Source organism: Aspergillus versicolor (assembly GCF_001890125.1).
Source record: "Aspergillus versicolor CBS 583.65 unplaced genomic scaffold ASPVEscaffold_12, whole genome shotgun sequence".
NCBI classification, from domain to species: domain Eukaryota; kingdom Fungi; phylum Ascomycota; class Eurotiomycetes; order Eurotiales; family Aspergillaceae; genus Aspergillus; species Aspergillus versicolor.
In genome coordinates, this window is record NW_024467535.1 from 850,060 (window position 1) to 863,319 (window position 13,260).

The 13,260-nt window shown below is 52.7% G+C and overlaps 4 protein-coding genes across 4 annotated transcripts; 3 read left to right on the top strand and 1 right to left on the bottom strand.

Annotated features, from left to right (window-relative positions):
- Positions 1 to 74: 74 nt before the first annotated feature.
- Positions 75 to 5,158, top strand: ASPVEDRAFT_201887 (uncharacterized protein). Its single transcript, XM_040809361.1, has 2 exons — positions 75 to 4,964; positions 5,030 to 5,158. Exon 1 carries the CDS (start codon positions 155 to 157, stop codon positions 4,940 to 4,942), a length of 4,788 nt encoding a protein of 1,595 aa, XP_040672996.1. The 5' UTR covers positions 75 to 154; the 3' UTR covers positions 4,943 to 4,964; positions 5,030 to 5,158.
- Positions 5,159 to 5,604: 446 nt separating this feature from the next.
- On the top strand, positions 5,605 to 7,530 carry ASPVEDRAFT_33466 (DUF3176 domain-containing protein; the record flags this gene model as incomplete). The annotated part of the gene is made up of 1 exon (XM_040810739.1): positions 5,605 to 7,530. The coding sequence occupies one exon, from the start codon at positions 5,605 to 5,607 to the stop codon at positions 7,528 to 7,530; it is 1,926 nt and encodes a 641-aa protein (XP_040672997.1).
- A 1,285-nt stretch (positions 7,531 to 8,815) lies between these two features.
- Positions 8,816 to 11,274, top strand: ASPVEDRAFT_33467 (beta-glucosidase; the record flags this gene model as incomplete). The annotated part of the gene is made up of 2 exons (XM_040810740.1): positions 8,816 to 8,951; positions 8,993 to 11,274. 2 exons carry the CDS (start codon positions 8,816 to 8,818, stop codon positions 11,272 to 11,274), a joined length of 2,418 nt encoding a protein of 805 aa, XP_040672998.1.
- Positions 11,275 to 11,764: 490 nt separating this feature from the next.
- ASPVEDRAFT_33468 (alpha/beta fold hydrolase) lies at positions 11,765 to 13,009 on the bottom strand (the record flags this gene model as incomplete). The annotated part of the gene is made up of 1 exon (XM_040810741.1): positions 11,765 to 13,009. One exon carries the CDS (start codon positions 13,007 to 13,009, stop codon positions 11,765 to 11,767), a length of 1,245 nt encoding a protein of 414 aa, XP_040672999.1.
- Positions 13,010 to 13,260: the final 251 nt, after the last annotated feature.

Genomic DNA, 13,260 nt, shown 5'->3' on the forward strand with positions numbered 1-13,260 from the left:
GCTGGTGGGTTGTGTGCTTCTTTGTGTAACCGCTGGGAGGCATTGAGTCATCCTGCACAGGCCTAGACCGGGTACGTTCGCAATGACCATCCAAGCCATGAACGTCATGAGTTATTGTATGCTGGACTGCAATCCCAAGGCTTAGGGCTGGTACATGAGTTACTCCCAGATTCAAGCTGGTGCTACAAGGTCCAGTTTCTCAGTTGAATCCATCTCGCCTTGCTGCCTAAGAACCATTTTGTTGACTTCGGAAATGATCATGAACTCCATGCAGGATATCGACAGTGCTGTTCTGGCCCAGATATGCGAGGACTGCCACATATCGCGCGACGATGTCGAAGATGTATACGCCTGTACACCTTTTCAAGTTGGTCTTTTGGCCGACGGGGCTGATTACACCCACAGTCTCAGCCACTCGCTTGCCAGTTCCCTTGATTTGGACCACCTTTGTGACTCTCTTCATGAGATGGTATCTCGCACGGAGACAGTGCGGACACGAATTGTCGACTCCCCTTTGGGTTTGGTCCAGGTCGTTGTCAAGGCAGCCGCAATGACAGACTGCGTGACTCGGTCGTTACACACAGATCCAGAGCAATACCTGGAAGATGATCGGAATATACCCATGCACCTTGGGACGCCGCTGGCCAGGTTTGCAATTGTCGGCAGAAAGCTTGTGACGATCATTCACCATGCCATTGCAGACTCTTACACGCATCGTTTCTTTTTCGAGGACTTGTGCAAAATCTACCAAGGCGTCTCTCCATCTCGGCGGGCCCCTTTCAAAGAATTTGCCAATTACTGCCAGAGCATTGACAAGAAGAGTGCAGCATTATTCTGGAAAGCCCAACTCGACCAATGCTCTGCAACCATATTCCCCAGCATCCCTCGGGGCCACGTACCGAAGGCCTCTCAAAACATGATTCACTGTATTTCTTTACCAAAGGGACCCCCATTGCCGTTGATACCTGCGTATATCGAGGCCGGGCTTGCCATGACGGTTATGGATTACACAGGGAACGACAGTGCCGTCTTCGGCTATGCCTTGTCCGGCCGTAGCGCCGCTCTTGCTGGAGCAGAGACGACATTGGGACCTACTGTGGCCACGGTACCCATGCAAGTGGGTGTAAAGACCGGCACCACTGTAGGGGACCTTCTAAAATCGAGAAATGAGTTCCGGCGCTCGCTATTAACAAGCCCTTTTATACAATGTGGCCTCGCAGGGATCAGGCAGAGCCTAGGGAAGGATGGACGCTTTGCCTGCGATTTCCGAACAATTCTTGACATCCTTCCTCATGACGAGACAGAGGTCCAGATCCCGGGACTGATCATCGATGCTGTGGAACAGACATATGAATACGCGCTCTGCCTCCTATGCCAGCTGTCGAAGGATAGCATCTCCATACAAGCCATGTTCGATCCAGTCGTGCTTCCAGCAGTTCAGGTCCAACGCATCCTACGGCAAATGGAGCATCGTGTCAAGTCTCTGTGCAATGCACCCCCGTCGACTAGAATCGCCAAATTGCCTTCTCTCAATTTCGGCGATACGCTGGAGCTGTTAAAATGGAACAGGGAGGTTCCAAACACGGCTGGCACATGTCTTCACGACCTCTTCGTGGTGCAAAGCGGCCAGAGGCCTGACAGCGCTGCCGTTGATGCTTGGGATGGTACGGCAACCTATCATGAATTGGACAATATGTCAGACAATGTGGCCCAGCAGCTGCTCGAACACGGTATTTCTGTGGAAGAGCCTATTCCATTCGCCTTGGGGAGGTCACTTTCCGCGGTGGTTACGGTTCTGGGTATTTTGAAGGCCGGGGCAGTCTGCGTCCCCGTCGACGTTTCGCTCCCCAAGGTGCGCAAAGATGTGATTGTGCGTACTGTCGGGGCTCGGCTTGTTCTCACATCCCCGGGGGGGGAGAGATTTGCTGGTTGCGATTCCCTCACCATTGCGCTCTGTCGGCAGCCACGACACGCACCGGGCCTACACAAAGTCCCAGGCAGCAATCCTAGCCAGGCAGCATACATTCTGTTCACGAGTGGCAGCACTGGGCAGCCAAAGGGCGTTGTCCTGGAACACGACTCAATGGCAACGTCATACCTCGCGATTTGCAAGCGGCTGGGCTGGGTCTCGGGGACACGAGTCTTGCAATTTTCGTCACCGGCCTGGGATGCATTCGCCTTCGAAATCGTCGCTACACTCATAGTAGGGGGCTGCGTCTGCATACCCTCCGCTGCATCGCGCGAGTCGGCACTCGGAGAGTATATCAACGATGCTGGGGTTAACGCTGCTCTCCAGACACCAACTGCTTTGCGAAATCTTGCACCCGATGACGTGTGCCCGAGCCTAACCTCGCTTGTATTGGCCGGTGAACCAATCCCGCAGACTGCCGCGAGTACCTGGGGCAGCGAGGTCCGCCTATTCAATGCTTGGGGCCCTTGTGAGACATCCACCATCTCTACCCTCGCGGAGCTGGACCCTGCATCCGCCTATCCAACCACGATTGGAACCCCAGTCGGTAGTGCTGTATGGATAGTCGACCGCGCCGACTCCGACAAGCTTGTGCCAATAGGCGCCGTGGGTGAGATGCTAGTTGAAGGGCCAGGGGTGGGACGAGGATATTACAAAAACCCCACGCAGACTGCTTCTCGCTTTATATCCGCACCGCAGTTTGTGCCAAAACGCCAGGGGGGTCCTAATAGGGCCTATCTAACGGGCGATCTAGCCAGGTTTAATGCGGATGGGAGCATCGCGTTCCTCGGCCGACAAGACAACCAGGTTAAGATACGCGGACAGCGCTTCGAGCTGGAGGAAATCGAGCAAGTGCTGAGGCGGCATCAATGTGTACGCGACATTGCGATGCAGGTTGTCAAGTCTCCTGTGCAGAACCGCGAGGATCTCATTGCTTGCGTGGCTTTGACTTGGGACTCTAGCGATCAATCATATCCTAGACATAGGGATGATCCGGAGGTAGTCCAGGTGGGCCTGAATGAGTCGAGCCGCCTGCAACTCCGGAATGTGCAAGACTTTACCGTAAGCTGCCTGCCCCCATACATGGTTCCAACGGCCTGGGTCGTCGTTAACCACCTACCCAAGTCTGCATCCACAAAGCTTGACCGCGCCAGGATCAGGCGCTGGCTGGAGGAGCTGGACCTATCACTGGCTAGGAGTCTTGCGAGGGAGGCTGAGGGCGACACATACAGCCACGCTTTGACACCACCTGTGACCCCAGCTGAGAGCGTGATGCAAGCTGCATGGTGCTCGGTTCTAGGCCTAAAAGACAACTCCGTTGGACGTGAAACCTCCTTCTTGAGACTCGGCGGTGATTCCATAACAGCAATGCAAGTGGCGACTCGCTGTCAGAAAAAGGGCTTCCCTATCAGAGCTGGTGCGCTTTTACGTGAACGGACACTTGCAGATGTTGCTCGAGAAATGGAGGGATTGGGAGACATATGCGTCGCACCCTTACGGCGGACGTCCGACGATTTACAGCTCCAGGCCTCGGATGCAGACGGCAGCATATCACCCAGCGACGCTTATCCCGAGATTATCACATTCCTTAGCAAGTTGTCTAATAGCCAGCCGTGGCTCAAACCTGATAATATCGATAGTATAGCTCCTGCGACGGATACCCAAGCGCTGACACTCGGTTCTAGTGAGAGGCGCGGCCATGGATCATATAACAAGCTCATACTATCGCCGGTTCCAGGAAATTCTCTAGACCAGTCGAAGCTCCTGCATGCATGCCGAGCGATCATCGAACACCACGCTATTCTGCGAACCGTCTTCATTCGCCACGAAGATCGGGTATTTCAGATCGCCCTCCGAGATCCCCCAATCGACCAAGTGGTTGCGCAGCAGGGACAGCCAGCACACGGAGCACCCCCAATACCAGGCGGGCCCAGCATCCTGAAGACACTTCCGAGATTCTATTTCACCAGCGATGGGCGCTCTGCAAGCCAGAAGCTTGAATTGGAAATCCATCACGCGCTGTACGACGCCATTTCGATGGGCCATCTGTTAAATGACTTGAGCACAGCCTACAGCAGCCGCACCCTTGGAACGAGGCCCACGCATTTCCACGAGTGGATCTCGCATGTGAGCGGCGAGAACGCTGCGAAGGCACATGAATTCTGGAGGGAGCTTCTGCAAAGGTGCTCGTCGCGGTCACTGGTGCGCCGCATAGATCCTTCTGCACCCACACATCCAGTCGATTCGAAAATCAGTTTCACGAGTAATACCAAGGACATTACAACCTCTTCTTGCACGGACGCAACCATCTTCAAAGCTGCCTGGGCCCTTGCTCGTTCACAAGTACTCGCGGAGGACGACATTGTTTTCGGGTACGTCAACGCAAATCGCGACTCTGCTGTCCGGGATGCCGACCAGGTCGTTGGCCCATGCATCAGTATGCTACCGGTCCGCGCACGTATCGACGGCAACATGACTACAGCGTCGTTTGTCGGGGAGCTGCAGAAACAGTCTACAGACTCGATCCCCTATCAGCATGTCGGGCTACTTTCGGTGCTCGAAGACCCAACGCAATGGCCGGTGTGCAAGTTCGGTTCAATCGTCACGTTCCAAAATCACAAATCGGTCGGAGACACTCTCAAGCTGGGTGGTGTTGACTGCACTCTATCACTAGAAGGCCGGATTGGTGACGCCGCAGACATAGCCCTTGTAGCTACACCACAGCCAGATGGTGGACTGGGTATCGTAATGCATTTTTCATCGGCAGTTGTGCCGAATGAGAAGGCACTCCGGATGGCTGCTTGTCTTGATGCCGTCTTAGCTGCGTTTCCTACTTACTGGAGAAGGACAATTGGCGAAATGAGGCACCATATTTCTGCTGCATGCAATGATTCCCTCTACAAGGGAGCCGGCAACCCAGACAGCGGCTTAGAGCGGGCACCAAGGCGATTATGCATCGAAAAGGCAGTATGATGCTTGGCCTTAATATACACCTGTAAGCTTCCAGTTTCCCGAACCTTACCGACCGCAAATATATAGTTAACATAACGCCTACGCAAGCCGGCCCCTGACCTCACTATCCTTTCGAATTGAAGCTATGGATAATAAAATCATCTTTTATATTCTAATTGAAATTAGTTATTTCTTTTTATGGGGTAGTTGATTCTAATATATTCTTTAGTACTCCGCTAATGTTTCAGGATGTTTAATATACTTTTAACAGTATGGTAGTTGTTTAAGCAAGTACACACTGAACATGTAACTGTATATTTGCAAGGAGGGTTCTCTTGATACTATAGATTTAGATAATACTAGCGAGATTCTCGGGCTGGTTACTTGGTGCACAGAGATTCGGGCAACATGGCGCCCGGGCCCTGTCACAAGGGATCGACAAGCTCATAGTGGTATATGATAGGCAGAGAATGCCAATCCATTGCGTTATTTGGATGCCGTAACATGGAGTATTCTGAGATCGACATAACTAGGAGAGAATTGTGAGGCTCAGCGGCCCATAGCCACAGTAACGTGTCTTTGTCCCCCGCCATTAATCCAAAACAGCCCAATCCACTACAAAAGCCTGCCCATACACTCCTTTGGTAGAACATTTCTCACTGCTATTGTTTATCGATGTCACCATGGCATCTCAGCCGCCATCCCCGGTTTCACACGACAGCCTGAGCAGACCTGATCTCGAGTTCCAACGGTTTGAATACCTGCCCAGTCCCCGTGTGTCTGCGGATGGGCAAGCCAGCAACACTGAAGCGCCACCCCAACAAACAGTTGCTACGCCTGAGCATACACAGGACCTGCAAACAGACACTAAACCAAAGAAACCTCGCTTCGATTGGGAGGGCTCCTGGGCATGGGAAATCGGATCTATTACACTATCCGTCATAGGCGTTGCGCTGTTGGTTGCCTTCCTTGTCACAATAAACAATTCTCCCTACGGGGACTGGCAGTATACGGCGTCCCCTAATACTGTCGTGTCAATCATCATCACCATTACCAAAGCCGCACTACTGGTCCCGGTGTCCTCGTGTCTCGGGCAGCTGAAATGGAACCTCTTTCAAAATCCAGCGCCACTATATCAGATGCAGGTTATTGACCAGGCAAGCCGGGGACCCTGGGGATCACTGGAGATTCTACTGAGAGGTATAATTGGGCCGAGAACAGGAATATTGACATACATTGGGGCAGCTCTTACGGTTCTCGCTCTTGCAGTGGATCCATTTGCACAGCAGATCTTGACGTTCCCTCAGCGAACCGTCCCAGCGCTGAATGCCACTGCGTCTATCCAAACCTCACAAGAATGGTTCTCTCCATCGGATGATATGGAATACGAGATAGAGTCTGGACTCTCACCGACGCTTCTGACGTCAGTGATGAGTGGCCTCATGCAGATACATAGTCCGCTTGAGCCTCAATGCAATTCAACCTCGTGCGAGTTCCCAGAGTTTGTTACATTGGGGATGTGTAGCAAATGCGAGGATGCCACAGCCCAAACAAATCAAAAGTGTGAGGCGCCGGAATTCTCACCCTACTTGGATGCTGTCGATAAGAGCTTAACAAAAGCCCCCATCAATTGCAGCTATGAAACTCCGAATGGCTTCACGTTCGAATTCAAAGAGTTGGACAGTGCCGGCATCGGGGCTGACACTATCGGGTATCGTATGAACCATTGGAGTTTACGTCCAAGGTATAATGACCCAGCTCTTGAGCTGCCGAGTCCAATGTTTGACATCCAGACCCCAATTTCCTCCTTCATTGCGGTCAACTATAGCATGGAGCTTACCTACGCTGTATCCAACGCGACGCTCCCCCCTCCAAGACCATCGGTCACAGAATGCACTGTATACTTTTGCGAACGAAAATACGCAGCGACTTCCTACCGGCCCGGCGACCAAAGCAGCCGCCCAGTGCATCCTGTTGATACGCAGCAGCTCGTTCCCACAGACGCCTTGGATGAATTTTCCCTGCTTCCCTCGACAAACCCTGTCCACTTTGCATCGCCCAGCGGGTCCAGAACCCTATCACAAAACTCAACATACGCCGTTGATCATCGGACGTTCAGCAGTCTGCAAGCGACACTGCGGAGCTTCTTCAATACTACAACCTACGCCCTTGGAGGAATAAGAGCAACCGACGCGTCGAGAATAGCAACGATTCTGCGCACGCCTAATATCGGCCACTTACTCGAGTCAATGTCCACCAGCGCGACTGATACCTTCCGTACTAATGCGCGTGGTTCTACGATTCCCGGGGACGCATTCCGAGACGAGACTTTCATTCGTGTCCGCTGGCCGTGGATCATTCTTCCTGTTATTGTTGCGTTGGGATCAATTGTGCTACTTGTGGCGACTGCGATCGGAAGCAAACAGAAGAAGGCAGTGTTGTGGAAGTCGACGGTGCTTCCGTTGATAACGAGCCATTTTGATTCGACTCCAGAGAATGGGATTGCCTCTATGCGCAGCGTGGATGGAATGACTGACATGTCGAAGAAGATGCGTGCCGTGGTTGTACAGGACGAGGGGCCAATTACATTCAAGGAAAAGGAAAACTAACCATATCCTGTATCTACTTCATAAATGATGAGGTTGCACGATAATACCATAACATATATACACATTGTAACCAGTGCTGCTGGCCTAGAGGGCAGTCGGCGAACGTTGTGCGCATAATATCGGCCTCGCAGGATCAACCCGTCCACTGCCGAACCCCGTGGGCATCTTGCACTTAGCGACGCCTCCACGGAATCCCGCACGTGGACCCCAGGAACCGGGTGCGTGGGGCGTAACGCCGCTGGTGATTCCGAGGACAGTTTCTCGGTACCACAGTTCGCTCTTCTACTTCCTTCACATAGCACCGTTGGGCGGTGTAAAGGATGTGCGCTGAAGGATACCAGGACAAGTCAATCGCGAGGTAAGTCGTAATCCAGTCACTACAGTTAAAGGGTTCTCGAAAGGCCACTGAATGTTAGGTTTCGGCAAATTCCTCCCCGGAAATGACAGCCCGGGAAATCCTCGGGTGAATTCTGGGCCTCCGCCATCATCTCCACAACTAACACGGTCCAAGCGAGGTTTGAACCAGAGCTTCACCCCGTCCGGGACGACAGGAGCACCGGCTTGACACCGAGTAAGAGGCCGGGTTTGTAACTTCGCCAGAGCCTGGTGGAATATTCAGCCATTTCGGGAAGGTCGGTAAATCGTCGGGTCGGGTCCATGCCTGACTATAGTATACAGGTCGGTGGACTAATGGAGCCGAAAAGCCTGCGAAAGAATTGAAATGGATGCTCGACGGTTGAAGTTTGATGCTGGGCCCGATATACGGAGGGCGAGGTGTCTTTGTGCCGGTCAGCATGCCAGATTATATGTACTGCTCAGCAAGTAGAAGCATAGGAAGGCTGGCGAAAGCCACTGCTCTATGGCATGTATGAAAGATGATCTTAATCAAAGTGAGCCCAGTCTCGGTGCCCGAGGGACAGCGTGAAAATATCGGCAGCTTAAGTCACTGAAAGCTCCGAACAGGGTAGTTGTGGGGAGTTTGTGTGGAGTTGCAGCTTGGCAGTCTGGAGTCCCGCAAATGCAATATGCACCCTGCTTGCTGATTTGGAGTCCCGCTGAAGAAACTGGAGTTAGTGTAGTAAGTGCCAATGAGACCTTCTACTATATGGGTCAGATGGTGGATTCGAACACGAAATGTGAGCTGCTTCTACGGCATGAAATAACGGCATTCCGATATCCAGCGATTGGGTCCGCCCCGTTCGCCGATTGCCAGTACGTATTAAAGGTCCGATTCCGTCCTCGAAATGGGTTGAGTTTGTGTCTTGCTTCTCTGATCTCGGCGAAGATGAAGTTCACAGCCCCCATCCTTGCCGCTGCACTGCAGCTGGCTGGTGCCGCTTCTGCTCAGAGCGAAGCTGAAATTGCAGCTAATCTCGAACGCTACTGGTCATATGGCGGCTCTGACCCGGTCTATCCAACACGTATGTTACTCTACCATATAACCAAACTCGACTAACTTTAGCAGCTGAGGGGCAGGGTCTCGGGGATTGGAAGTCTGCCTATGAGAAGGCTAGGGCCCTTGTTGACCAGATGACCGACGCGGAAAAGAATAACATCACTTATGGCTTCGACTCTACCACCAGGTGCAGTGGCATGTCTGGAAGCGTTCCTCGTGTTGGGTTTCCTGGAATGTGCTTCCAAGATGCCGGTAACGGTGTCCGGAATACTGAACTGGTCAATGGATATGCGTCTGGAGTCCATGTTGGAGCGGCGTGGAACCGTGACCTGACATATCAGCGGGGTCACTACATGGGAGCCGAGTTCAAGCGGAAGGGTGTCAATGTTGCTCTAGGCCCATTGGTCGGGCCTGTTGGTCGTGTCGCCAAAGGTGGACGCAACTGGGAAGGATTTAGTGCTGACCCATGGTTGGGAGGAGTCCTGGTAGGGGACACTGTCCGCGGCATGCAGGAGAACGTTATTGCCTGTGTTAAGCATTTAATTGCCAACGAGCAGGAGACAAGGCGAATGCCACCGTCGCGGCTGGAGAACTCTCACAACCAGTCTCTGTCGACAAATATTGATGACAAGACGATGCATGAGCTCTATCTTTGGGCCTTCCAGGATGCAGTGAAAGCCGGTGCTGGCTCAATGATGTGCAGTTACAACCGTATCAATAACAGTTACGGCTGCCAGAACAGCAAGTCAATGAACGGCTTGCTGAAAGGCGAACTCGGGTTTCAGGGCTTTGTCGTTACTGACTGGGGCGCGCAGTACACGGGCATCGCCAGTGCTAAATCCGGTCTCGATGTGGTGATGCCGAGTTCGGAGTACTGGGAAAATGGCACGCTTGCCACTGCAGTACGCAACGGGTCTCTTGCTTCCACTCGTCTCAACGACATGGCCACCCGGATTGTTGCTACTTGGTACAAGTACGCTGAGCGCGAGAATCCAGGCCATGGCATCCCTGCGGATCTCACTGCCCCCCACGACCCCGTTGATGCTCGGGATCCCAAGTCAAAGGACACAATCTTCCAGGGTGCCGTAGAAGGCCACGTCCTGGTGAAGAACACCAACAACGCTCTACCGCTCAACAAGCCCAGGATTCTTTCTCTGTTTGGATACGATGCCATCGCACAATCCTCCACCACTCTTACTCCAGACGCTGGAACCTGGGTCGCGGGCCTCTCCAATGCTCTCACCTACCCCAATGGAACCGCAGTTGATAGCGGTATTTTGCAGTACATGTTCCTCGGCAGCGCAGATCCTTGGGCTATAGGACCCGGTGTTGCATTGAATGGCACGATGATTACCGGTGGTGGCTCAGGTGCGACTACCCCAGCCTACATCGACGCCCCCTTCGATGCTTTCCAGCGTCAGGCACGCGAAGACAACACCGTCCTGACCTGGGATTTCGTGTCCCAAAACCCAGCCCCGAACGCCGCTTCAGATGCATGCATAGTCTTTATCAACGAGGCCTCCGCGGAAGGCTGGGACCGCCCGCACCTTGCAGACCCCTATTCCGACACTCTTGTCGAGAATGTTGCCTCAAAATGCAAAAACACTATGGTTGTCATCCATAATGCCGGAATCCGTCTCGTCGACCGCTGGATTAACAACGATAATATCACCGCCGTAATCTTCGCCCATCTTCCGGGTCAGGACTCCGGTGGCGCTCTCGTTGATATCATGTACGGCAAGCAGTCGCCATCTGGTCGGTTGCCGTACACTGTAGCCAAGAATGAGTCCGACTACGGTGCTCTCTTGGACCCGCAAATGCCTGACCGGGATTATAATGGCTGGTACCCGCAGTCAAACTTCACGGAGGGTGTGTACATCGATTACAAGGCGTTCGAGAAGGAGGGTATCGAGCCTCGGTATGCCTTTGGCTATGGCCTTACCTATACCGACTTCACCTACTCTGGCCTCGACATCGAGGTCAGCTCTGGCGCGGACAAGGCGTATATTCCTCCTGGAACCGAGATCCAAGAAGGCGGCCTCCCGTCGCTCTGGGACGTCGTTGCGACAGTGAATTGCACTGTTGAGAATACGGGCAAAGTCGCCGCCAAGGAGGTCGCCCAGCTGTATCTTGGGATTCCCGGTGGACCGGCGAAGGTTCTTCGAGGATTTGATAAACAGCTTATTGAACCGGGAAAAACTAGTTCGTTTACATTTGAGCTTGCCCGTCGTGATCTCAGTACTTGGGACGTGGAGAAGCAGACCTGGGGTTTGCAGAGTGGTGATTATATCGTTTATGTTGGGAAGAGCGTTTTGGATATTCAGCTGACAGGGGAATTAACCATTTAGGTATTGAAGTAGACCGTTTGACGAGTTAGGATATAACGTTTTAATAAACCCGGGTACCTCTACCTCGATTAGATTTGCTATGCCACTCGCATCACATACGTTGTTTAAGTAAATCATCTAACATGAGCTAACGTGAAGGGTAAGCGAGCGACGCACCTCTACGTGGTTTAGTCACGGTCAAAGTACTGACCTAATCCACCACAGGCGTACCAAATTTCAAAGATGGGGAGGATATCACTTATTTAAAAACTGAATATTTTGTTACCGATGCGGGAACCTAGGGTGGGATTCCGCACAGTGGACTTAATGGGTGATCGGCCACCCCAAATCATCCCTAATAGTAATGTGTAAACAATATTCCTCGATATGTAATTGCACCGTCGTTCCGATGGTAAAAATGCCTGCTAGGAATACATCATATGGGTTCCGGAGAGCAGGGAAAGGAACTAAAGTTCTCTTTGCTCTTTTGACTCCAAGGGTAGAATGGATACTAGACTTCACCAGCTACACCAGCCATCCTCAGGATTTCCCTAGCGCAGGTAGCAGGCTGCTCTTGGTTTATCCAATGTCCCGCGCCATCCACTAGCACGGTCCCTAGATATTTTCCATCCTCGACGAATACCTCGTCTTCAAGAGCCTCCAGAGCCCCCGGATCTTGGAACGAACCCCAGTCTCTCGTGCCTGCAACAAAAACGGTTGGAACTGATATCTTTCGGCCACTCCAGATCTGCGCGTCTGCAAGCAGATCTGGCTTCACGGTCAGGCAATACCAGTTCAGCCCACCCAGGAACGTTGTACGGCCCCATTCCTCAGCATAGAACCCAAGCTCTTCATCGCTTAGCCATCGTCCAGCAACCTTCTGCGCCAGGGCGATCTCCTTCTGCGTCATTTCATCTGCGACAGCCTCTCTCATTGTCTTATCAGCCGGCATAATATAATAGTGGGGCATTCTTGCTAGCTGAGTCGCTGAACCATCATCAAGCCTGTGGGGGGTATTGCCGTCCCAGTCGGCGGATTTTAGATGAAAGTACCCTCGAAGGAAAGTCCTCAACGCTGCGCCTCCTGGGTAGGTCATTTCGCCATTTGCGTTTGACGTACAGTAGTAGCGTTGATAGTGCTTTCTGGGTGGTTGTAACTTCGCCAGTTCCTCGTGGACACCTCCAGAAGCTTTCTCTTCAGTATTCTTTGATGGCTGCCCGGCGGAAGGTGATGTTCCAAATGGTAGTGTGAAAGGCCCTCTGACAGGGTGCGACATGAGAACTAAACTCTTGAAGATATCGGGACGTGCTAGACTACACATGCTGGCAGTCACGGCCCCAAAATCATGACCGACGATCGCCGCAACCGAGTCGTAACCCAGAGCACTGACAAGCGCCAACGCGTCTGTGACCAGACTTGCAGGTCGGAACGACTTTTCAGTCAACGGCTGACGAGAGAAGGTCCGGCCGAATCCACGGAGGTCATACGCGACGGCATGGTACCCCTCTGCCGCCAGAAGAGGTAACACTTTGCGCCATGAATATGAAACTTCGGGAAAGCCGTGCGCAAGAAGGATGAGCTTCCGCTCTCCTGGTGCACGGGACGGTGGGATACATTCTAGGATGTGAAACACTAGGCCCCAAGGCGAGGTGTCCACGAACCGCGAAACTATGTTTGCGTCCGGGTGTGTCGGAGGAGAGGGAAGGGTTGTTGGATCGACCTCGCTCGACGATGACTCCTGGTGGGTGTATGCCATTTTGCAGCCTGTAGAAATGGACTGAATAATAACCGGGAGCAAGAGAGAACTGTAGAGGATATGTATGCGGGGTTCGGAGATCCCTCGGGTACGCTTACGAGGAGTGCTATGACTGTACGTGGGGCAGGAAGATATATGCATGCTGGCCACACCTACTGCCCGAAATTTACGATGCGGTAAGGGGTAATGTCTCCAGTTACACAGCAAGCCCTCCCCTTTCCCCCCTAATCATGAGCCCTAATCAGGTACTA

Excerpts from the sequence above, each read along its gene's own strand:
- ASPVEDRAFT_201887 (XM_040809361.1), top strand. The coding sequence starts at position 155 with ATGAGTTACTCCCAGATTCAAGCTGGTGCTACAAGGTCCAGTTTCTCA.